The 27,179-nt window shown below is 37.9% G+C and overlaps 1 protein-coding gene across 2 annotated transcripts in view; it reads left to right on the top strand.

The window, feature by feature from the left end:
* Nucleotides 1-26,491, top strand: part of SELP (selectin P) — a 48,303-nt gene extending 21,812 nt beyond the window's left edge. The window contains exons 8-18 of one of the 2 annotated variants that reach the window (XM_053470070.1): nucleotides 1,390-1,575; nucleotides 3,950-4,135; nucleotides 6,415-6,600; nucleotides 7,482-7,667; nucleotides 9,170-9,355; nucleotides 16,544-16,729; nucleotides 21,382-21,567; nucleotides 21,989-22,111; nucleotides 23,090-23,117; nucleotides 25,508-25,554; nucleotides 26,223-26,491. In XM_053470070.1, the coding sequence (XP_053326045.1) occupies nucleotides 1,390-1,575; nucleotides 3,950-4,135; nucleotides 6,415-6,600; nucleotides 7,482-7,667; nucleotides 9,170-9,355; nucleotides 16,544-16,729; nucleotides 21,382-21,567; nucleotides 21,989-22,111; nucleotides 23,090-23,117; nucleotides 25,508-25,553 (1,499 nt within the window). In that variant the 3' untranslated portion in view covers nucleotide 25,554; nucleotides 26,223-26,491. The remainder of the gene's footprint in view (nucleotides 1-1,389; nucleotides 1,576-3,949; nucleotides 4,136-6,414; nucleotides 6,601-7,481; nucleotides 7,668-9,169; nucleotides 9,356-16,543; nucleotides 16,730-21,381; nucleotides 21,568-21,988; nucleotides 22,112-23,089; nucleotides 23,118-25,507; nucleotides 25,555-26,222) is intronic. The other variant, XM_053470071.1, reaches the window with a different exon arrangement.
* The last annotated feature ends 688 nt before the right edge of the window (nucleotides 26,492-27,179 follow it).

The raw sequence follows: 27,179 nt of genomic DNA on the forward strand, positions 1-27,179 counted from the left end.
GGCAGTATAAACATAAAAAGACAAAATACTATCCACACACACCTTTCAGAGCAGATTACTGCTCGTTTAGTCCAATTGCAGACCCTTTGTGTGACTGTTGTTATTTCTTCCACTTCCACTTACTAGTGCTTCTGACTCCCTGGTGTGTAGTCAGGGCAGCGGGTAGACGTCTACGCGATTCACGTAGGCAACTTCTGCTGCAGCTTTGGGGGGGGTTAAATGGGGGGCATAAGACAGGAGAATCCAGGTCCCCTGCAGCGCTGCGGGGGATCTGGATCTTAGTCTCATAGTTAGACCTATTTGAGGTCTGATTATAAGACGACCCCGATTATAATCCTCGTCTTATAATCGAGCAAATATGGTAATAGAATGCTTGCTTGCCCACAGAGGTTAAAGCACGGTACAAAACTGTGATGCCGATCATGGGAAATTTGTCAGACATATTGGTTTACACTTGATACACATTATATGTTAACCCCTGTTAGTTATTAAATATCCGTAGTTAAGTTAGGATTATATCATATTTTAGGGCAGCTGAGTGAGGCCACATTACTTTTCTATTCAAGCCAAATTCCCAATTAAATGAACCAACTTAAAATTGTAATCACTCACAAATATGACTCTTGAAAAAGGTTTGCAACTTGCTGTCACTGAACTCAGCTTTCATATGTAAAAATGTTTTTTTTAGATTTAAGGCAAAACAATATCCAACCCAATTACTCAAAAAGAAACGTTAAACATACAACGTGTGGCTTATATCATGTTTCAGTAATGAAATCAACTATTTAGTACTACATTTATTTTTACCCCAAAATACAAGCACTCATTTTAGATTGGAATTTTCTTACTGTTTTGTTGATGAAGTGTGTAGCCAGGGCTGGCCCAAGACATAGTGTCGCCTGGGGAGAAGTTTGAAGTGCCGCCCCCCTCCCTGCCGACGCCATTGCTCTTTATCTACCGTTCCTCTCCCTACCTTCTAATTATATGCCTCCACCCTATTATCTACACTATCCCCCGCTTTGTACTTCACTTACCTTCCAGCAGTCCTGCGGCGAGTCTCCCCGCTCTGCCGCGGTGCGCACTGCTTCACCGCTGAGCGCCGGAAATTACGTCATATTCCGTCACTCAGCATTACAAGCCGGGACCGGGACTGAGCTAGAGGGCTCGCAGAGGAGAGAGGGGCGCTGAGCGGGTACTGAAAACTTGATAAGCGAAAACTACTCGGCGCCCCTCTCTCTCCTCCGCTTAAAAAAAAAAAGGCGATTGGGGCGGCAAAGTGCCTCTTCAAAAGTGCCGCCTGGGGCAATTGCCTCACTCTGCTCCATGGCAGGGCCGGCCCTGTGTGTACCATTTGCTTTCTTTAATCCATTGGCTTCTATTTTGTTTCAGCTGTATCATGTAAGTCTTTACAGAGACCCCCTAATGGACTGATGAAATGTTCTCACACATTTGGCATATTTCAGTATAACTCCAACTGCAGCTTTCATTGTGAAGAGGGGTTTTTGTTACAAGGACCAGAGTCAGTACTGTGCCAAGCATCAGGAGATTGGTCAGATTTGGCTCCTACATGTGCAGGTAGCTAAACACTACTGCTCTTACTATCACATCTTCTTTTTTGCATGTTTGTTGAATAGAACACAAATACATTCAAATTCAGCAGTGTTCAATGTTTGGCTATTTTTATTTTTTTTGTCAAGGTATTTTATTTTGTCAAGGTATTTTCTTCTATATACTGTATGCTAGAGGTTACACTTATGTACTATACGGAAATAAAATAAGGAAGGTATGTAGAAGAGGATAAAGGTCTAGCTGACAGCCTGAATGAATATTTCTGTTCAGTTTTTACAAATGAAAATGAGGGAAAGGGACCTCAGTTAGGAAAAAAGAGTTATTTGATACATGTGAGTTTATCGAGGCAGAGGTTTTAGTAGGATTACCTACTGACCTTGCTTATTGATTGTTGCCTGAACTTGACCTCGGATAACCTACTGACCTTGATTATTGGATTGCCACCTTGCTCTAACTTCGGAGTGCCTTTGACAGGTCTTCCGTATATATGTCTGTAACTGATCTCAGTGACCTGGTGTTGTTGGACATTTCCAGTCACCACAGGTACAAAATGGTGCCTGTCAGGTGTCGGCTGGTGCAACTATAATTTTTCGTGAGAAAGTTCAGAAAAGGGCTACTAAAATGGTTCATGGATTACATGATCAAATTTACTAGGAATGGTTAAAGGATCTTAACATATAGGCTGGAAGAAAAACGTGACAGGGGGGATATGATAGAAACATTTAAATACTTAAAGGGAATCAACACGATAAAGGAAGAGAGTTTATTAAAAAGGAGTAAAATACTACTACAACAAGAGGACATAGTATTAAGCTAGAGGAGCAAAGGTTTTGTCAGGCTCCATTCAGGCTGCGGAGCTGCTTCTCTCTAGTTTCCCCTGTCTCGCTACAGTTCCCCTGTCTAGCTACAGTTCCCCCTTTGCTGTAATCCATTCCTGGATTTCCTTGTGCTCTGCCGTTCACTTCTGATATTTTGTTTCAGGCCTCTTCTTAGCTTCAGCTTCTGTTTCCTTTATAAGGTATGCCCCCCCCCATTTGTTATGTTTGTCTCCGTCTCCAGTCTCTAGGTATGTATTTCTCTGTTCTGTGTTTAGATTTAATGTTTAGTTTCAGCATTAGAAATTCAGTAGGCAGGGTTTAGCAATAGGACCCACCGGATATTAGATGCATGGGATAGGCATAAGGCTAAGCTAGATATATGTCAGGGGAGTGGTGGACAGGTGTAGTGGAGTACAGAAAGCAAGACACAGGGAAACAGCAAGAGGCACGGGGTTACTAGCCAAGGTCGGTACATGGGAGTCAGAGAGACGGTGAGCTGCTTAGTAGATGAGGTTAAGCTCAAGGAGGTAGCAGAGTCCAGAGTCAATAGCCGGGGTCGGTACACAGGAATCAAGAGAGCCGTTTAGTTGCCAAGGTCAGGGGCACAGGAAGTCAGCAAGGTGCAAGTAATAGCCAGGTTCGGTACACAGTAATCAACATGCTTGAAATAGCATCTTCATAGATACGGTATGAAGGCACAATAACTGAGCACTGCTGAGCAATGCTCAGTGCTTGGTTTTAAACTTGCCACTCAGGGGACACCCTACTTCAGAGCGTGACGTCACCAGAGAGCACGTACTCCGCCGTCTCCACTCGGGGACGAATAAAGTTGTGTGAGAGCACGCCCCCCCAAGATACAGCCACGCGGAGGAGAAGGCCGGAGACGAGTCGCTGGACCCGGTACCCACGAGTAGCAGGTACTCAGGTGAGTCACTGTGTCGGGGTCTGGAACCTGACAATATAGGATAAGGAAAGTATTCAGAGGTTTGACAGACTGGATGGGCCGAATGGTTCTTATCTGCCGTCACTTTCTATGTTTCTATGTTTTTTTCAGCAGGTGCACCTACTCTGCAGAAGTAAAATTGAAAACAAAATGTTTCCATTTTTACATTTTAGTACTAATACATCTTATGTTACATGTATGAATATTGTTTTAAACAAAACACGCTATTTGTCCTTAAAGAAATGCAATGTAATTTAAGTTCATTAAACACTAAAAAGGGACATAATGGTTAAACAGACAATATTTAAAAAATATAAATTATGCTTCTCATGAAGGTATTAAGGACTAATTCCGGGTTAGTTTTTTTTTTACTTTTAAGTTCTAAATGGAGTATAATGCATAGGTTTTACTTTTGCAGACGACACCATACCCATGCGCAGTTATATAGCTAAAATTATGGTGCTCTTTATTGAGTAATTTCATAAACGTAGCAGGAAAAAAGCTTGTTCATCTGTATTTCCTTTTCTGACATGCATTGATAAACAATGTTATACAGAAATGCTAATTTTGCCACACTGATTATACATCTTCATTGATTAATATAATTTTTTAATTTTAGTCGTTACATGTTTGGCTCCAGAAATTCCTGATTATGCTTGGACTAACTGCTCACATCCCATTAAAGACTTTAGCTATACATCCATTTGTAAGTTCAACTGTGAGAGTGGATTCCTTTTAAATGGTTCTCACATTATCGAATGTACATCTTCTGGCGAATGGAATTTTTCTCCTCCTGCGTGTCAAGGTACTTATCAAATTTAAGGAAGAGATATACCTACGAAGCGCCAAATGTTAACTAAGCAGCACCACACACTTTTAGTGTCTCAGTCTAGAAAAAGCAATAGCTATAGAACAAGGTGGGGTGCACTAGACAATGCACCTTGTGAACAGACAAGAAATGTTATATATCCAACTTTCACGTTGGTAGTAAGGGAATATCCAATATGATTCAGGAACACATATAAAGAAAGAAAAAAACAAGAAGCCTTATAGAGCAACAAAAGTATAAAATGCAAGTATAAACATAAAAAGACAAAAAACTATCCACACTTTCAGATCAGATTACTGCTCGTTCAGTCCAATTGCAGTCCCTTTGGGTGACTGTTGTTATTTCTTCCCACAGTAGCTCCAAAACACAGTAAATATGCCTGTGGACTAGGGGTTAGGAAAATATAATTTAATTTAATATAAATAATTTTAAAAATCTTGTATAAAAAAGAACATTCTAACCATCCTGCAATAACTCCCACCCGAAGGTCTTTGGAGGGACTGTGAACCTTGTACATGACCTATAAAAAATCTAGTTTGGATGTAACTATATGCTTAACCTTGAGTGGTTTACAATACTGTTGTAGTAACGCCACTGTTAGCCTCCCCCAGAAATTTGTTAACTTTGTGATTCAATGTGACCTGTACCTACACCTACAAATGTAACAAAATCCCTAAAATAAACAAATAATTAATTGAATATATATTGCACCTTCCTCATTTACTAAACATTTTAAATTGTTATATTTTAGCTGCATCATGTTTGGTTCCAGAGTTACCTTATCATGCTGGGGTGAACTGCTCCCATCATATTAGTAACTTTAGCTTCATGTCATTGTGTGAGTTTTCCTGTGAGCCTGGTTTCTCTTTGAATGGACCAAAACTAATACAATGTACATCTTCTGGAAAATGGGATTCCCCTCCTCCATTGTGCTCAGTTAATAAAAGATGCTCTAAATTATAAACACTGTGACAACAAGTGTATCAAAAGTTTTTGGTAAGATGAAAGATTTTAACTACGGTATTTGCTCGATTATAAGACAAGGTTTTTTTCAGAGCAAATGCTCTGAAAAATACCCCTCGTCTTATAATCGGGGTCGTCTTATAATCAGACCTCAAATAGAGGTCTGACTATGAAACTAAGATCCAGATGCCCCGCACCGCTGCAGGGGACCTGGATCCTCCTGTCTTACCCCCCCCATTTAACACTCACCCACACACACAACAAACCGGTGCTTCCGACTCCCTGCTGTGTAGCTGGGGCAGCGGGTTGACGTCTACGCGATTCGCGCAGGCATAATATGTCTTTTAACCCCTAAATGCCAGAGTGGCATATAGGGGTATAAGGCATTTTTGGAGGCAGAGTGGCACTTAGGGGGTCAAAAGGCATATCATGGGGCACAGTGGCATATAGAGGGTTAAAAGGCATATCATGGGGCACAGTGGCATTTAGAGGCTTAAAAGGCATATTATGGGCCACAGTGCCATATAGGAGTGGCAAGCCTAGGGGCAGATGTGCGTAACTGGGGGGCAGGTTGGAAAATAAAAGGAAATGAAAACAAAAAATATATATTTTTACATGAATTAACATTAACTGGTAAAACTTTTTTCCTATAGGGTTGTCTTATAATCGAGCAAATACGGTATTAATAAGAAACAGCGCCTTAAAAAGAAAACTAATGTTGCCTCACTCAGCTGCCCTAAAACATAATAGAATCCTTGCTTGACCACTGAGGTTAAAGGACAGGACAAAGCTGTGATGACGTTCATGGGAAATTTGTCAGACATGTTGGTTTACACTTGATACATGTTTTACGTTAACCCTTGTTAGTTATATAACATCCGGGGTTAAGTTAGGATTATATCATATTTTAAGGCAGCTGAGTGAGGCCACATTACTTTTCTATTAAAGTCAGATTCCCAATTAAATGAACCAATTTAAAATTGTACTATCACTCACAAATATGACTTTTGAAAAAGGTTTGCAACTTGCTGTCACTGAACGCAGCTTTAATATGAAAAAAAAGGTTTTTTTAGATTTAAGACAAAACAATATCCAACACAATTACTCAAATAGAAGTTAAACATACACCGTGTGGCTTATATCATCTTTCAGTAATTAAATCAACAATTTAGTACTACATTTATTTTTACCCCAAAATACAAGCACTATTTTTAGATTGGAATTTTCTTACTGTTTTGTTAGTGTGTGTAGCATTTGCTGTCTTTAATCCATTGGCTTCTATTTTGTTTCAGCTGTATCATGTAAGTCTTTACAGAGACCCACTAATGGAGTGATACAATGTTCTCATACATTTGACATATTTCAGTATAACTCCAACTGCAGCTTCCATTGCGAAGAGGGGTTTTTGTTACAAGGACCAGAGTCAGTACTGTGCCAAGCATCAGGAGATTGGTCAGATTTGGCTCCTACATGTGCAGGTAGCTAAACACTGCTGCTCTTGCTATCATCATCATCATCATCTTTTTTGCATGTTTGTTGAATAGACCACAAATACATTCAAATTCAACAGAGTTCATTGCTTGGCAATGTTTATTTTTTTTTATTTAAAAACAATATTGCAACATATACTTGAAAGTTACTGTCAAGGTATTTTCTTATATTAACTGTATGCTAGAGGTGTTGATGTGTACTAGGTCACTTATGTACTATAACCAGATATGATGATGTTCAGGAAAGACAAAAAGTGTCCTTGTACCTCTCATACTTGAAAATAAAATGAAAAAAAACCTTGTTGCATCCCATCCCAAATATTGTAAGAGTACAAAAAACTGGCAGTATATTAGGAAGTGTTTTGATATAGAGTATTACCATGGGGGATGTTGCTGAACATATTTTTTTTTATTTTTAGCAGGTACATCTAATCTGCAAAAGTAAAATTTAAAAAAACTTATCATTTTTCAAAATGTTTCGATTTTTAAATTTTAGTAATAATAAATCTTGTTATATGTATTAATATTGATTTAAACAAAACACGCTATTTGTCCTTAAAGAAATGCAATGTCATTTATATTAGTACATTAAACACTAAAAAGGAACATAATGGTTAAACAAACAATAGTAGAAAAATATGACTTATGCATTAACGCATTCGTTTCACATTTGCAGATACCCATGTGCCGTTTTAAAGCTAAAATTATGGTGCTCTTTATTGAGTAATTTAATAAACGTACCAGGAAAAAAGCTTGTTTGTCTGTATTTCCTTTTCCTACATACATTAATAATCTATGTTATACAGAAATGCTACTTTTGCCACACTGATTATACATCTTCATTGATTGATATCATTTTTTAATTTTAGTTGTTGCATGTTTGGCTCCAGAACTTCCTGATTATGCTTGGACTAACTGCTCACATCCCATTAATAACTTTAGTTATACATCCGTTTGTAAGTTCAACTGTGAGAGTGGATTCATTTTAAATGGTTCTGACATTATGGAATGTACATCTTCGGGCGAATGGAATTTTTCTCCTCCTACGTGTCAAGGTACAAATTTAAGGAAGAGATATACACACGGAGTGCCAAGTGTTAACTAAGCAGCACCACACATTTCTGGTGTCTCAGTCTAGAAAAAGCAATAGCTATAGAACAAAGTGGTGGGGTGAACAGACAGGAAATGTTATATATCCAACTTTCACATTGGTAGTAAGGGGATATCCAATATGATTCAGGAACACAAATAAAGAAAGAAAAAAACAAGAAGCCTCATAGAGCAACAAAAGTATAAAACACAAGTATAAACATAAAAAAAGACAAAATACTATCCACTCACACATTTCAGATCAGATTACTGCTTGTTTAGTCCAATTGCAGTATGTAACTTTCACATAGGCAGTAAGAGAATATCCATTATGATTCAGGAACACATACTAAGGAAGATATAACAAAGAGCCTCATGGGACTTCTGTGTCTACCCCAGAAGTATATCATCTCATCACTTGCTGAGGGGATTACCTCTGTGTGTGACTCGGCTTCGGCTAGTGATTTGGGTGACTGGAGAGTTGGTGGTTTGGAGTGTGCCCGTATACAGTTCTAGGAAGCTAGCAAGCAGCTATTGACGGAGGTACCCAGTTGGGGTACAGGGCGTCCCGTGACAAAACATAATTAAACAATTCTTACATTAAAAAAAAAAACATTCGCATGACTCCCACCCGAATAATATATTCTGCATCCAGCAGTATAACTATTTAATTCCAGCACGTACAAAAGTTAATCCCTCATGTCCACCATGCATTTAAGCTATATTTGGCTACATGCTTATCTAATTTAAGTTTAACAAACTATAGAAGTACTTATTGGCTTGCAAAAATAAAAAGCCAATATAAATGTCCCAATTAATAGTTAAAAAATATATATTTATTGTATAATATATATTTCAGACGTAAATGTGTTAACTATAACACTTTTGTAACTAAGCATAATGTTAGAAAAAACACCCCTGATACCCAAACATAATCTTCTGATCATATCATTTTGTCTCATTTACAATTTTCTAGGGAAGCTTAATGGTTTATTTAATGTTTATTTTCTTAACTTTCTAAGTATAACGGTCAATGTTTTGTCTAAATAGAAGAACCTTTTAAAATCCTGTAGTAATAGTTATAAATTATTAGTTTTTGCATTCAGACATCTGCTCAGCAGGAAAGTACGTCTCTTCAGTGCATCTATAAAGAGACAACATAAGCCATTTTCACCCCTTGACCAACATAGTTACAACTCTTGGTTGCTGAAAGGTTTTTGGAGGGACTGTGAACTTTGGATATGGCCTATAAAAAATCTAGTTTGGAAGTAACTATAGGCTTAACTCTGGCTGGTTTACAATACTGTTGCCACTGTTAGCTCCCCACAGAAATTTGTTAACTTTATGATTCGATGTCACCTGCACCTACACCTACAAATGTAACAAACACCTAAAATAAATAAATAATTTATATAATATATATTGTACCGTCCTCATTAACTAAACAGTTAAATTTTGTATATTTTAGCTGCATCATGTTTGGTTCCAGAGTTACCTTATCATGCCGGGGTGAACTGCTCCCATCCTATCAGTAACTTTAGCTTCATGTCAGTGTGTGAGTTTTCCTGTGAGCCTGGTTTCTCTTTGAATGGACCAAAACTAATACAATGTACATCTTCTGGAAAATGGGATTCCTCTCCTCCAGTGTGCTCAGGTAATTAAAGATCCTCTGAATTATAAACATTGTGATAACAAGTGTATTCAATGCATCAAATGTTTTTGGTAAGATGAAAGATTTTATCTATTTTGGTGTAATATTTTAAGTGGAGTGATTTTGTGTAACAGTTAAACTGTGTATCTTAGTTTTTTTAATAATAGGGTATAAGTAAACTTCCCAAGTTTGTCTCTTTAGAAGTACTATTCCCTTGCTAGAAACCAAGTCCATTTGATACATTTTCCTCATTTAATGCCTTTCAATGAACTTTGGTGGCTTTTAGCATGTGGCAGCCGTAGAAATCACAAAAATGTGTAATATGTGTTTAGAACTTAAACAGTGTTAATAATGTCTATTATTATTTCTCTATATCTCTTACTCAGTTACAAAAAATGTTATATTATTATTATTATTTATTGTTTTATATAGCGCCATCAAATTCCGTAGCGCTGTACAATGGGTAGACAGGACATAACAAGTAGTATGTAACAACAGAGACAACAGGTGAGGAGGGCCCTGCTCAAACGAGCTTACAGTCTAGAGCAGGCATGTCCAAACTTTTTTAGAAGAGTGCCAGATTTGATGAAGTGAACATGTGCAAGGGCCGACCATTTTGCCTGACATTCTTTGAACCATTAAAAATTAAATGCAAAGTTTATTGAAAACGGCATACTTTTCATTTTGTGACTTGGATGACCAATCTAAACAGGTGTTAAATCATTCTGCCTTTAATATCAAAAAAACAGATCTATATTTGGGCAATTTATCTGTGGGGCCTTATCAGTCCGGAACGAGGGCTGCAATTGGACATGCATGGTCTAGAGGGAGTTAGGGTGTATTACACAATAGGTAAAAGTGCCGTTGTTAGGGATAGACCAGCCACACTAGTAAAAGTATTGCAGGAGAGGGAGTAGGAAAGGTGAGCTAAAGGAATATGGGAGGGCGTTAGTGTGCTATGTTGTAAGCATCCTTAAAGAAGTGGGTCTTGAGGGAGTTTTTGAAGGAATAAAGGCAGGGGAAGAGACAGACCGGGGGAGGGTATTCCAGAGGATAGGGGCAGCCTTTGAGAAATCTTGTAAGCGGGCATGAGAGCTAGAAATCAGAGGACAGGATAGAAGTCCATTGGATGAGCGGAGAGACCGGTTAGGAGTGTATTTAGAAATGAGTGAGGAGATGTAGGGAGAGGAACCGCTGTGAAGGGCTTTGAAAGTAAGAGTGAGGATTTTGAAATGAATCCTGCAGCGCACAGGCAGCCAGTGAAGAGACTGACAGAGGGGAGAGACGTTAGTAAAGCAATGTGAGAGGAGGATAAGTCTGGCAGCAGCATTCATGGTGGATTGTAGAGGGGTGAGACGGTTAAGAGGGAACGTATAGAAAGTTCACAAAAAAAAATTCAGTAAGACCCAGTCCATGCCTTCAAAAAAGTGTGCCCCTCTTTTTCCACTTCACATATATTGAGGTCATCAGTCTGCCTCCAACACCTATCCTTATTTATGAAATACAATTTTTGTATAAGAACACTGAATTTTCATTTAATCCCTTCAGTCCCGGTATGTCCATAAAACGTATGTCAAGAAACCCTTATAGATTTACCAGTACATCCTGACCTTCTTCAGCTACAGGGATGTGTCCCGTGGAGATCAGGCTGACATTTCACAGCCAGCATCGTTGGCTTTCTGCTTCCAGATCTGCTGTAACAGCTGGAAAACTGTTACAGTTTAAAATGCTCAGTCGCACAATCCGGCATTCCCTTACGGGTCGCCTCACTGCTGGCGTCACCCGGAAGGTCATCGGAGGAGGATATCCTCTGCAGGGTCTGTCTAGACTTTGATGAGGCACCAATCACACAGGGATCCCAGGGAGGAGAGTGTGAAACCATGTTTCTCACTCTTCTCACAAGCTGAAAAAAGAAACGAAATAAAAAAAAGAAAAAAAAGTTATTGATTCAAGGGAGGATGATATTATCTTGCCTCTTTACAGGTCATTGGTAAGACCTCACCTTACAAAGGACATTATGGAATTAGAAAAAGTGCAAAGGAGGGCTACAAAATTAATAAGGGGATTGGGAGATACTAGTTATGAAGAGAGACTAAAAAAGTAAAAATTATATACGCTAGAAAAACGGCGTCTCAGAGGGGATAAGATAACATTATATAAATATATGCAGGGCCAATATAAAGAGCTCTTCAGTGACCAGTGAAATGTACAAAGAACAAGAGGTCACCCTCTGAGACTGGAAGAGCGCGGGTTTCATAGACGACAAAGGAAGGGATTCTTTACAGTGAGGACAATAAAGGTATGGAATTCACTGCCACACAAACACCTCATCTGCCACTTGCACGCTCAGTCCCCAACTCTGTGTAAATCTTCCTGCAAAGAAGAAACCTCAAGATTAGTCTGAATTACCCGGCCTAATTTAGTGTCATCAGCAAAAACTGTGACATGGCTCTCAATGCAGCTTGATCATTTATAAATAAATTAAAAAGAAGAGGACCCATCATACCTAAAGATTCTACGGCTTTGTAAAAAAATAATGAACACCTTATGTTCCCTATGTGCTGGAAAAGTATGGAAATTCTATAGAAATTAGTTATTTCCGAAATCAGGACACCTAAATTGATACATTTGGAGGGGTTTTTCCATCGCTTTACCTAATTTTGTGAAGTTTTTTCAAATTTTTGCTAGTTTTTAATTCCATTTCTCTTCCCAAATTCTCTTCTAATTATCTAACTATGGTATCAAAAGAAAGCCATATTTCTCCTTGAAAAAACTATATGTAGTTTACATGGGTACATTATTCGCAGGAAAATGGCAAAAACTCTCCGGGACTTGGGGTACCAAAAACCCCTAGGACTGAAGGGTTAAGTATGTAATCTTTGTTAGGCAGTTTATCCATTTCATATTGTTACATTAATTGTGTTTTGCATGTTAAATTCCAAGAAAAAATATTCCTTTGTTTTCTTTATGATCATTCTGCTTTTAAAACCTCTCTTGCATTCCTAAAATATGCTGGGTAATTACTTAGGTAATTTCAAGGGTTGAAAGTTATGCAACACACTTTCCTTTAAAGTTGTCTAGAATTTCACTTCATTGTTTAAACAATTTCATAGTGCATTTAGTGCATTGACAGAGCATACTGCTAAAATTATCCACTCTAGTATAAATGTCCCAATTGAGGATGTCTGACCTCTGGCTCTTAAAGCAGCAATTATATTTTACTAGTTAGATCCGCAACATTGTACACTAAAGAAACATTTTTTCTATTACGGGCAAAATTTTGGCACAGACAGCGACCCCTCACACACACCTTCCGATAAAATTAATCACAAATGACAAAAAATACCCACAATTTCTTAAATGAGCTGATAACTCTCTGTTGATTGCTCTCATCACGCACAGTCAAGCTGATAAGGGTGCATGAGAAAAGCAAACATTTCGTAAAATATCTTTTATATTTTTCAATCCTTGAAAAGGTTGTGGAAAAATGCAATGAAAATTAACATTACAACAGCAAAACTCTCATATTAGTGCTTCTATCAGACTATACGCTATCATGTCTCTGGCAGTACATTTTTCAGTTTTCTTTTGGGTTTTATTTTAGATGATTTTTATTCATCAAACTATATATATATATATACACACACTTTATTAGGTACACACGTTCAATTGCTTGTTAACACAAAAAGCTAATCAGCCAATCACATGGCAGCAACTCAGTGGCGGAACTACCGGGGGTCGCAGGGGTCGCAACTGCGACCGGGCCCTGGAGTTCTGCCAGTTAGGGGGGCCCAAGGGGTGCCGAGCGGTCGTTTTCAGCAACTGCTCAGCGCCCTTCTGTCTCCTCTGCTGCCGCCTGCCTCAGCGATGCCCCGACTGCAGTGGTGGGAGCATGAGGCGTCTGTCTCGGGTCCTGGCGCTTCACGCTGAGCGACGGCATATGACATCATATGTCAACACTCAGCAGTGAAGCCGTGCAGAGCAGCGAGACAGAGCCCCTTAACAGATTCTCGCCCTGAGGCTTCTAGTTATGCCCCTGCAGCAACTCAATGCATTTAGGCATGTAGACATGGTCAAGACTACTTGCTGCAGTTTAAAATGAGCATCAGAATGGGGAAGAAAGGGTCTTTAACCCCTTAAGGACAATGGGCGGTCCCTAAACCCATTGAAAACAAAGCATTTTGAGCCCGTACATGTACGGGCTTTGTCATTAAGGGGTTAAGTGGCTTTGAACGTGGCATTGTTGATGATGCCAGAAGGGCTGGTCTGAGTATTTCAGAAACTGCTGATCCACAGGGATTTTCACCATCTCTAGGGTTTCAGAGAATGGTCCAAAAAAAAGAGTAAATATCCAGTGAGGAGCAGTTGTTTGGACGAAAATGCCTTGTTGATGTCAGAGGTCAGAGAATGGGCAGACTGATTCGAGATGACAGGAAGGCAACAGTAACTCAAATAACCACTTGTTACAACCAAGGTATGCAGAATACCATCTCTGAAATGACAACATGTCAAACCTTGAAGCAGATGGGCTACAGCAGCAGAAGACCCCACCAGGTGCCACTCCTGTCAGCCAAGAACAGTAATCCAAGGCTACAATTCACACAGGCTCACCAAAATTGGAAAATGGAAGACTGGAAAAACGTTGCCTGGTCTGATGAGTCTCGATTCCAGCTGTGACATTAAGATGACAGGGTCAGAATTTGGCGTAAACAACATAAAAGCATGGATCCATCCTGCCTTGTATTAATGGTTCAGGCTGGTGGTGGTGTAATGGTGTGGGGGACACTTTTCTTGGCACACTTTGGGCCCCTTAGTACCAACTCAGCATTGTGTAAATGCGACAGCCTACTGGAGTATTGTTACTGACCATGTCCATCCCTTTATGACCACAGTGTACTCACTTTTGTTGCAATGGTTTTAGACATTAATGGCTGTGTGTTGAGTTATTTTGAGGGACAGCAAATTTACACTGTTATACAGGCTGTACACTCACTACTTTACATTGATCCAGAGTGTCATTTCTTCAGTGTCGTCACATGAAAAGATTTAATAAAATATTTACAAACATCTGAGGGGTGTACTCACTTTTGTGAGATACTATGTGTGTGTATATATATATATATATATATATATATATATATATATATATATATATAAAATTACAAGCTCATTATAACATCAGATAAAAGAGGGGAAAAATAAGCTGTGTCTATCCATGTGGCTCATACATTTACAACTCTACTTATGTGGCTTTTTAACTAAAGAACAAGTTGTAGTTGACCTCAAATGCACTTTGCACTGCTAACTGTCCAGGACATCCAGGAGTGGCCATCCTGACTCCTTGTGCATATTAACAATTTTTCAGCACTATTTGAAAATGCATCATTATAATTAAAAATATACAGTTTTCTTTGGAACTGTTAGGAAGGTTACAGCATATTGTTAGAATGAGGAATAAATAGGTACATTAATGAAAAGTATTCATATGAAAGGTTAAGCGTCATTCCTTATAGAAGAAGATAGTGGCACAGTGGGGCAGCAATTTAAAAAGCATGTTAACTTCATTTTTTGCTTTTTAAGTTTAGAAGGTCCGTAAGCTGATGGAAACCTTCTTCTGACATCTGGTTCATAGCCAATGAAGCAAAAGCAAAAGGTGCATCTGAAACTGTAACTTAATGCTCAGTACTGTAGAGTGAACCAGAGCTGGTCAGCAGACTCCCCAACATGTCATATGATCTGTGTGGCATTCATTAATATAGTTTTTCACATGTATAGCATACAAACATTTACCCATGTATTGAATGTATACTGCTTCAGAATGACTATTCTCCAAGGGGGAGAATGAACTACATTCTCCAAATGCAAAATGTAATCCTTACAATGTAATAACACCTAGACCTGGTGACTTATTTTCAAAATATTTCTCTTCTGACGACTTGCCATGCAAGTTGCTTAGATTTACCAACACCCTGGCCCTAATTCTCAATGAATTGATAATTTTGTTGCATTTCTCTCTCACTTTCTCCCTTCTACATCCCTACACAAATTCTGTGGGACTTCAATATACCTATTGATGATCCATCATCCCCTGCTGCTAATAAACTATTATTTCTTTACCTTCCTTCTTTGGTCACTTACAGTGGACCACCTCACCCACATACTGTGGTGACCATTAAATCCACCCATTCTTCTCTCCCTTTTGTACAGTTCTCCCTTCTATCTGAAGCCACAACCTCCTAACATTTTTACCATACCGCCCACACCTCCTGTACTAAAAACAAACCTCTACAAACCTACTGAAATCTCCATGACGTCAACCCTCTATAGCTAAGAAAATACTTCTGCCTCTCCTTTGAAACTTCCCTGTTCCACGGTTCCTCCTCCTCTTCCATTTTTTCTGCCCTAGACCTTATACTTATTTTAAATGTATCCTCTCTTTTGATTCTAATGATACTTTTCCCTCAAAGCCTCTGAGACAAGTCAGATTTGACATACTTACATCATTTGATTTCTAAATGTTCTAATTTGTATGCGTGTAATCATACACCCCGTTTTTTTGTTATTTTTGTTTTATTGAAGCCAGAAAGTGCCAGACACTAAGGCCACCGAAATGGGGAGAAATGGATTGTTCCCATCAATATGATGAGTTCAGCTACAATTCCAGCTGTGCATTTGAATGCCAAGTTGGATTCCAGATGACTGGTCTGAAAAGCATTCACTGTTCTCATTCAGGAAAATGGACAGGTCCTCCACCAACATGCCACGGTAATCTGATCATGTCAGCTCTTTCTCCACTTACTGTAAACATCCTGAGTAAAATTAAACTTTCTGAGTGCAATGTGCAAATATCAGCCAAGTATATGCCAATTTGTCTTGTGAATGACTGGAATCATTAGCCTTAGTAAATGTAATAAAGACATGATCTAATGATTTCTTACAAATGTATTTAGGTTTAACACGGAATCCACTTGTACAGGATATCATATCCACCTTATTGTGATAAAAAATCAGATGCTTCTCGTGCTGACATTTCTAATTTCTTTAAAATAATGTTACAATTGGTGGTGGAAGCATACGCAAATTCACTTGTATGTAGACATGAAGACCTTATATATAAGGAGTTTTCCTTTCTAAAGTTGTACAGTCAAGTTTAAGTAGCATATATTAAAAATTACATTTTACATTTTGCAGTTCAAGAATGCCTTCCATTAGAAGCCCCAAATATGGGTTACATGAACTGTTCCAACCCAATCAGGGATTTCAGTTTTAACTCCAGCTGTGCCTTTTCCTGTCAAAGTGGATTTCTTTTGAATGGGCCTGGTGCTCTTCGTTGCTCTGAATTTGGTACCTGGACAGAGAGTACCCCAACCTGCCAAGGTAAAACCGCTTTAACTGAAATTAATTAGATTGGCTAAACAGGAAAAATGTACATGTTTAGCATATGCTAAATGGGTGTCAATGGGTGTTTTCCTGCTGACATTTGCAGGAAACACTCCCATTTGAAGGGGAAATGGGTGGGGAGTGGGGGGTGTGTCAAGACCCCGCTTCTGCAACCCGGAGGATTCGGGTGTTGATCCAGAGAATCGGGTCAAACCTGGAGAATTCCCAGGTATGGTAACATATAGAAATAAATAAATAATTAAACCTACTCCAGTACAGGAAATACCATGATTAAAGTTCAGAAACACCCCCTGAGTAGAATGTTATGTTATAGGGACAGGTGAGATACGTTCTACTTGGGATGTTTCTGAACTCAAATCAGGGGTTTTTTCATCAGTGGCACAGTAGAGATCCTACTTATTTGTTGTTCTGATATTAGTCATTTATATACTATACATAATAAACATGGTAAAAAAGGAAAGCCATATATGTCCTTAAAAACCCCAATATGTAAATTGTGTGGATATACGAAATGTAAAAAGGGAAATCTTAACTGATTAAACATATAGTTAAAATAGTAAAAGGTAATGTTCATTGGTACAGGAAAACCTATAGTCATGAAGGAATTGAATGTCCTCCTTTAGAAACTCTGTTGCATGGACATATCTATTTTTCCTAATCACTTGAAGTGCCAGGCTACCTTCTCTTTCCTTATGGACTAGTTCAAGTTGTACTGTATGTGAGCTGGTGAGCAGAGTCCTCAACATGTGAACTTTGTTGTGTTCAAGAAGAAAAATTGTCCTTATTTATTTAACCTTTTGATCTTTTCTTCAAAAAATACACAAACATACTCTGTTCTCTTGGATATCAAACAATTGTAAACACAACACAGGTTTATGCAAACAATGTTAAACATATGTGTAGCACAATAATTGGCTTATTTTTAGTCAATACTGTGCTAACTCCCTTTGCTAAGATAACAGCTCTGGCAATTGTCCTATTATGCCTGATGGGGTTGGAGAATAAACAGCAAGGGATCTGAGACCATTTATCCATACAGGTTAATTTCAAATCCTTCAAATTTCAGGTGGACGCTGTTGGACTCCCCTCTTTAGTTCACCCCACATGTTTTTCTATTAGGTTCATGATGCCATGTATCCTTAAAAATATCCAGGTCCAATGGCAGAAAATATCCCCAAAACATTAAAGAGCCCCCACCATATTTATCCATGGGCATGATATCATTTTCTATATGGCTACCTTTGTCTGACCATAGAACCTGATCTGATTTGAAGTTCCAGCAGTATCTGGAAAATCTACGGTGGTTGGCAGGTTTTTCCAAACAACTTGTGGTGATATAGGTCATGTCAGATTGTAGTTTTGGAGACTTTCTGACCCCAAGACGCAACTAACTCCTGCAAATCACCAGTTGGGATTTTTTAACATTTGCTGGCCATTCAAACTATTTTCCTTAAAGTGCGTTGAGACAATACAGACACGTGTCCTCTTCCAGGTTGATTCATAACATTTCCAGTTGGCTAGAACATCTTAATTATTGCTCTAGCGGTGGAAATTAGTATTTTCAATGCTTTTCCTATTTTCTTGTAGCTACTTCCCATTTTGTGAAGCTGAACAACCTTTTTACACTCATCATAGCTACATTCCTTGGTCTCACCCATTGTGATGAATGACTAAGGGAATCTGGCCTACGTGTTACCTAATATTAATACACTGTGAAACAGGAAGCCATGGTTGAGAAATGTCATGTTCCTAGTCACCCCGGTGTACTATAAAATGTAAAATATCAATGAGAATTTACTTCAAATATATTTTTCTGATATAAATGCATAGGGGTTGCTTATTGTGTCACACAGATCTTTAAAAATTTTTTTGATATCCATGGATATATAGACTATAATTTATTACATCATTTGATGCACCCCCAACTGAAACGATGTCAGTGTTTTTTATTTTGGACATAACCTAACAAGCCCTCAGAAATAAATCTTATTCTGATGTATTTAAAACTATACTAATTCTTTTGTTAGGGACAATATTCTCAGGTACTTTTGCAGGGGTCAAATTATGCCGAAAGGCATCAGCCTTTATGTTCTTGGGACATTGGCAAGACAAGTTGAACCTGAGGAAAATGGGGCATGTCATTCCTTTTAAAGGGCTTAATCATAGTTTCTCTTGGCAGATAAAAATTGTTTACAAAAACAGAAATAGGGTGAACTTGATTAGTACATTGATTTCCTTGTGATTGAACAGCTCCAGCACCTAATTCTGAGATATCAACTTTGAGAAAAAAAACAATTGCCATATTGTCATATTGCTGACTCTCATGCAGAGCTACAGTACTTCTTTCACATTTGATACATATTCATTGAGGGATTTAGAAAAAAATATATCATCCAGATATTCTATGGCTTGTGATAGCACCATATATCCCAATACTTTTTTATTAATTCATGGTAGACAGCAGGTAACGTGCCCGAATGGCTTTTCAAAATATTCATAATGTCCGAATTTTGTGTTGGATGTTTTCCCCTCCTCTTTCTTGATTCTGATAAGGATATAGCTCAACTTAAGGACCAGCTCAGTGAAAATCTTAGCCCCATTAAGCCTTTTGTAAAGTTACTTGATTAAATATCTATCTAGTAGATATCTATCTAGTAGATATCTAGTAGATATCTATCCTTAACCATAACGTGATTAAAGTCCACACATGGCCTAACAGTTTCATCTTTCATGGCCCCAGAGAAGAATCCCATTCCAGCAGCAGAACTAAAATCCTTTATTAATGTGTGTGGGCTTCATTTTCAGAGTTAGAAAGTAGATACAATGTGCCACAAGGGCATGAGAAACCAGGGTACAATGAGACAGTATAGTAGTGAGGTAACATATCCTTTTTATTAAAAATATCCAAATATTTCTTGGGCATTAACTTTCAGATCAAGGACATCTGGAAAGATAAGTACCAAAACTCCAAGATTAAACAAGTCTTGCCACATCAGTGGCAAGACTTGTCACACCACAGAGGAGAAGGGCAGCTGCAACTTACCTAATGTACATTATCTGTGAGCTTATAAAGCACAAAAACGGGGTAAACCTAAAAACCTAATGCTTTTTATGTGCTTAACGGAAGAGGAAAATGGAAAGAGGGTAGGGGTTGAATTGTCAGGGAAATGCAAAACATTAGGAGAATGACTTGTCAAAGAGGTTGGTTTTCTGTTGTACAAAAAGCGATCAGTCTCCTTGTTTTGCCTTGCTTGTTGTAAGGGCAGTTAAGGAGAAGGTCTCTACGGGAAGGGCATACAGTGAACCTCTCCTGAAACTATAATGGCCTACTTTTATGTAATGCCTTGTATACCATCATCAGGAGTTTGAGAGCTGCTTGTTGATTCGCCAGTAGCCAATGCAGCTTCCTCAGTTCAACAGATATGTGATAGTTTGTGTGATTCAGACTGCAGTATTCTGGATTGCCTGTAGTGATGAGAACAGGTATTCTTGTATGCAGTAGTCTAGGTCTTTTTCACCTAGCACATATGTTATTCTACATATCATATCTTATGTAGTATTTTCATAGTTGCCTAGTTGTTTTAGAGAAAACATGTGCATTACTTTGACCTGTTGAGATGGATAGGTGGAATCTAGTTCTGGTGCTTGTTAGGAACTAATGCTTAATGAGCAAGATCTGGATTCTAGCACAATCAGTTCAGTTTTATATGGGTTGAATTATAGAGGGTTAGCAATCATCCAGTCTTTAATGTCTTTGAGGCATAAGATGATGATGTTGAGGCATAAGATGATGATATTGACATGCTATCTGTGCTGTTCTAATGCTCCAAGGTATATTTGTGTGTCATCTGCATACAGGCGGAAACGTAGTGCTCTTGATTGGATGAGGTCTCATAGTTGTCAGGGGCACTCCACATGTTACTTTAATGGCTGAAGCTTTGACAATGTTCATAGCCTACATCACCCATCAAAGTGTGGACTTGCAAAGTACAGCCACCTCATTTAGACTTATGATTAGATTGTATGGTCAAACCTACATCTTGACCATTATCCAGAAGATCCTGGATTTCATCCCAATTTTTAACCATCGTGGTTTAAAAGCTACATCCTGACCATTGTTCAGAAGATCCTGGATATCATCCCAATTTTGAACCATCGTGGTTTCAGTTCCATTATTTCTCCTGAACCCTATTTGAGCTGGGCTTCTCCAAGAAGTTCTCTTTAAACATCTGTGTAGATCCAGAGACTAAAACTGTTGTTCCCTGTCATTCCTTGGATTGTGACAAAATACAAGTCAATATATTGTTACATATGAAAAGGTGAGAAGAAAAAGGAATGGATTCAGGTGGGGTACGTAGAACCACTCTATCCTCTAACAATTGAAGGTGAGGATTAAATCCTTACCTTCAATTTTTTGGCAGGACCTGAATCTCATATAGACAGAGCCTTCTCCTACCATGCTACTGGAAGTGAACCATCCCTGAGGGGATTGATATTATATTTCATTATGTTTTATCAGATTTCATGGCACTATTACGATAAGGAGAAGAGTGAAATAATCGATAATCGAACATTAAAACTTACAATCTATTAGAATGTAATAGTACAACGATATTTTTTGTTAATAGCTATTAAATGTGGCCAGCTTTCCACTTCACATCCAAGGCATATGAACTGCTCTGACCCATATGGGAATTACAGCTATGGATCTCAGTGCCAATTTCTTTGCCTGGAAGACTTTGTGCTAAATGGAACGTCAATGATATATTGCCAATCTTCAGGATATTGGTCTGATGAAATGCCAAACTGTCATGGTAAGTACTCAAACATACAACTTTTACATATATTAGCAAATCTTTGTGATTATTTTTATTTATTTATCCCCAAAAAAAATGTGTTTTAAAATTCTATTCTATTTACTATTCATAAAAAGCAGCAGGTGTTTATTTGCCATTAATTCATATTATATCAATATTCAGTTGATATACGTATATCAATATACAGAACTTCCTGGCCACTATATATATACATATATATATATATATATATATATATATATATATATATATATATATACTATTAGGTACCATTCCTCATTCTTTTCCAAATATATTTTCATATTTGCCTCAATTATAAATGTACACGTTCATGCACCAAAAAGGGTAGGACAAGACCATATTTGATGTGCTAATTGTTATCTGCTGTCATATTAATGTCTTTTTTGATTCCTTCCAGCAAATGTATTCAGTTTGGGGAGACAGCTCCTTTCTTACCTTGGTAGTTCAGTTCTAGCTACCATTTTTTTTATATCCACTGGAACTCTAATTGCATTTACAGTAAATCGCATCAAACAGAAAAGTAAGAAAACCTTCTGTGTTTACTTCTAGCAGTTATTTTGATCTTTTCTGTTTTATAGTACATTTATGCTTGTTAAATAATATGAAATATTTCTTGTATAATTGGTATTTCATAAAATCGTAATTAAATTATAAGCATTTTAAGTACACTTCGGTCTAAATCAAGTCTATTCACACTACATTCTTTCCAGTCCATGTTTATTTCAGTGGAATCTCCATGCAAGAACTTGACAAACTGCCCTAATGTAATCACTGCATAGTGCACATAGCTTAACCTATATATTACCCACTTTGTGTATAATATATATATACCGTATTGGCTCGATTATAGGCCCCACCCTAAAAAAACAAATGTATTTTTACAGTATTTCATCTAATAAACAGGAATACATGTATTTTAACTTTTTTGGTATATATTATAGCCATTTTAAGGTCCCCCCTTCATTCATAATGCACCGTACTTACAGATATGCCACTCTGCCCTCCCAGATATGCGTTTCCCCTTTCCCCAGACTTACCAATGCATTCCCAGACTCCCTGGTGTCTAGTGGGGCTGGCCGGTAGTCGTCTACACAATGTGCGTATACAACCTCCGCTGCCGGCACTTCCGCCGGGGCTTCTATAGTGGAGCACCAGAAGGTTATGTCACAACGCAAGAGGCCCTGGTGGGAGTACCAGCAGCGGAACTGCATGTCCCGGGTGTCGGGTGATACAAATTGCGCATCCCTGCACTAAACCCTGATTATTCGCCACACCCCCACTTTAAAGACTTAAAATGAGGGAAAAAAGTGCGGCCTATATTCGAGCAAATACGTTATGTGTATGTGTGTATGTATATATATATATATATATATATATATATATATATATCATATACCTTAAAAACAGACTATGTTTTAATTATATTTTAAAGATCATTTCATATCCCTGTTTTTCTAAATTAATTTTAGATACTGACATTATTCTTTTCCTTTACTAGAAAAATCAGGACTCCTAAAATCCCACAAGTAAGAATGTTCTTTAATTTATTTAAGAGAAAAACATGTGTACTTCACTTAAGATAGCTAGACCACTAATTTATGTATGGATGGATGGATAGGATAAGGGTTGGCATTCTGTCCATAAAAATGAAAAGTAATATGTAGGTTTTTTAAATCTCTGAGACACAATTTTAAAACTCTTCTATTCCCAGAGCTATACAGTTCAGTTGTATCATGTATACATGATACAATGTAACCACGTGTAGCAAGGAGGCCAACCAAGTATCCTTATTTTCTGTGTGTCTTGGGGCTACCAATCAGCTCCTGAGCTGATCATCAGGTTTCTCCTATGAGGATGAAGTTTATACTGAAATGCAGAGGTTAGGACTGATGAAGGAAAATATCTTATTGGCAGCTTGTCTGTTATGAAAAATAAAGTGTCCTATCCCTGCATCTCCTGGATTAGTGCACAGAGATGAAAACAGCCATTGTTTACTGGTCACTGATGTATAGATCAGCTTAATAGCATGCAAAAGTCTGATCCCTGCTTATCTGAGTCCAAAGTTTTGATGTAGTAGGTATCCCTCCATTCTTATCAAACTCCCCCCAAAAATAATCTAATCTAAAAAAATCTGTGTAATATTTGTATTATTATTACATTTTAACAAAATTTGCCAATTTTGTGAATTTGTACAAATGTTTAAAAGTAAGGACGGAGTCCCAATGAAACAAACAAAAATGTTTGCATTTAATTTCACTTTTTTCACTCTCTCAATCATGCTCTCTTTCACACACACACTCTCTCTCTCTCAATATTTCCAATCTCTCCTGTGTCCCCTTTTCTGCAGCTCTACTTCTTGTCTTGCCTCTTTTTGTACTTCTGTCTTTTTTCTTGTTCTGCTTCTCCCTGATATTTGCAGAGCGAGCTGCATCAAAGACGCAGGCCCCGAGGCTTTGCGGGGTAAGTGAGCTGCATGTGTGTCTGTCTGGGTATGTATGTTAGTGTGTGTTTGGGTATATGTCTGCCTTAGTATATATATGTGTCTGAGTATGTTAGTGTGTGTCTGCATGAGTATGTTTGCTAGTGTGTGTCTGCCTGGGTATGCTAGTGTGTGTCTGCCTGGGTATGCTAGTGTGTTTGAGAATATTAGTGTATGTCTGCTTGGGTATGTATGTATGTGTGTGCCTGCCTGGGTATGTGTATGTGTGTGCCTGCCTGGGTATATATATGTGTGTGCCTGCCTGGGGATGTGTATGTGTGTGCCTGCCTGTGGATGTGTATGTGTACCTGCCTGGGTATGTTAGTATGGGTATGTGAGTATGTTAGTATGAAAGTGTGTGTATATGTTCATGTGTAAACATGTCTCTTTGGATATGTTAGTTTGTCTGTCTGGGTATGTTAAAGTGTGTATGTGGGTATTTTAGTGTGTGACCGTGTTTTTGTCTTGGTATGTTAGTATGTATGTGTGTCTGGGTATGTTTGTGGGTTTCTGTGGGTGTATTTTTGTGTGTGAACATATGTCTTTGACTGTTAGTATGTGTATCTGTCTGTCTGTGTATGTTAGTTTATTTGTTTAAGTATGTTAGTACGTTTGTGGGGTTGTGTTAGTTTCAGTATCTGGGTGTGTGTTAGTGTTGAGTGTCTAGTTGTGTTGATGCGATTGTCTCTGTGGGTCCGTTACCGCAAGTGTCTGGATGTGTGTGTCTGGGTGTGTTTTAGTGTGTGAGAGCCCCGTCTGAGGTCAGGCTCTGAATCTGCTCAATGGCTTCAGGAGGCCAGGGCAATGCAGCACATATCAGGGATAAGTGGACCATGAAACAAGAAACAAGACAGAAGAAGGAAAGAACACGAAAATGCAGGACAATAAGAGAAGCTGCAAAAATAGAGACAGTTACAGAAGTGGCCGATGGAGAAGGTAGGGAGACATTGACAGAGCATGAGTGACAACAAATGTTATTTCCGAAATTTAAAAAGCCCTCATCTAAACCGAATGGACCAAACACGAAATTAAAAAGTATATCCAAATTGTTTTTGGTCCATGTGTACAAGTCTGATATTCACTACAACAGGCATTTTCAGGTGAACTGAATATATAGTTAAATTACTGAATTTTTTAAAGTTAGGGTTGGTAACATTTGAGCTCACAGCTCCCTCAATTCTTTTAACTAGTAACTTGGAAATATATTTTCAGTGGTCTTGTAAATTGTGATAGCATCAGTATATTTTAGTGCCAGTGTGTACATGTGTGTTATATTCCTTAAAAATCACAAAAATTATACTAGTGCATGCAAAGTACATGGCAGATAAATGTTTGTTTTTTAAACTTTTAAATGTCATGTGTTGACTGTCTACAATAAATTCATTAAATCATAATTAAACTGAACTTATTATAGTAACATCAATTTTGTTTTGCTAGGGTGACACCCAACACTTTTGATAATCCAGTGTTTGAAAGCCCATAAGGTTAGTATTTCTTTGTTGATCATAATTATTTACCTGTACCAGTGATATTATTTTAAAAGTGCAGGCTTCCCTAGCACTTTACAACATAATGGGGTTATGTCATTTAATGAGCTTGTAAAATTGAGAAAAAAACACCAAAGTTTCATATTGGTAACTTTCAGTTAAAATGGTTCATATTTTGGCACATTCACTGAAGGTCAACCAAATGCAAAATGACAGTTGAGATAAGTTTTGAGTAGCAAACTGTCCAACTAACATGTTTACTACTTCAAACTCTCATTTAGATCTCACTATACTCAACCAGTGGGATGGTGGTACTGTTCTCAGTGGAATGTGAGGTTTAAAACTATATTTAAAATCCTTATAAGGAATAAAACATATGCCCTTTTTATTCCCTAAATGTGGTATCAAATAAATGAAATAACTAAATATATTAAAAATGCATTTACAAAAACGATCCACCTTTAAGCAGTACATATAGGTGGGACTAAGTCCATTTAATGCACTCTTAGGTACTCATCCCTTTGATACCTGAAGAATGCAGCATGCAAGAAAAACCTTGAGTGCAGGGCTTTCTGGCCAAATTGTTCCCTCTGGACGTTTTTCAGTTTTTGCATCCTTTCCATTTACCTGTGATTCCTGATTTTTGACCTTTGGAAATCTTTCAGGCAGAAGTCCAGCTTTTTCATTGGTAGCTGACTTTAAGTGAATTTTGCTTCGTGGGACAAGATATGAAGTACATATTATTTTTTTTATAAATCTCCCAAAATGCATAAGGTTTGTGCAAATATATGAAAAAACATTCCTTGAGAATATTAAGATTTAAGTATATTTTTGTAAACATGTACTAATATTTGGAAATACCATAAAATCATCATTAATTGATTGTTTTGATAAAAATGGTTATGGATTTCATGGTAAAAATAAAATAGTATCAACATAAAGAAAAATAGATACTTTGTTAAACCTTGCTTCCAGGGCAGTAACACGAGTACAAGTGTATAGCTTTTTTATAAATACATTGACGCACAAACAACTTTGAAATATGTGTTCAGCACTTTGTTTCTTAGACAACAAATACAGCATTGGGTTTTATTATATACAGGGGCGTACGTAGAGTATTTGGCACCTGGGGCGGATCCTGTATGTGGCACCCCCCCCCACACACACACTTTAAAACTGCATAATATACTGGTGCAGACATTGACAGTGGTACAGCATAACTGTTATTATTATAAACTGAGGCACACATTGATGGGGGTACAGCATAACTGTTATCATTATATACTGAGGAAGACATTGACGGGGGTACACCATAACACCTATCACTATATACTAAGGCAAACATTGACGGGGGTACAGCATACCACCTATCACTATATACTGAGGCACACATTGACGGTGGTACAGCATAACACCTATCACTATACATTAAGCCAGACATTGATAATAATGCAGAATAACCCCTATCACTATATACTAAGCCAAACATTGATGTGGTGTAGGCCTACCACTTCAGTGTCTGGCTTAGTATATAGTAGTATGCCCCGAATCACTTTCAGCATCACTTGGCCAAAACCAAAAATCACCTCCACCTTTAAAAAAAATAAATTTAAAAAAACCCC

This window comes from Spea bombifrons, chromosome 6 (genome assembly GCF_027358695.1).
Source record: "Spea bombifrons isolate aSpeBom1 chromosome 6, aSpeBom1.2.pri, whole genome shotgun sequence".
NCBI classification, from domain to species: domain Eukaryota; kingdom Metazoa; phylum Chordata; class Amphibia; order Anura; family Pelobatidae; genus Spea; species Spea bombifrons.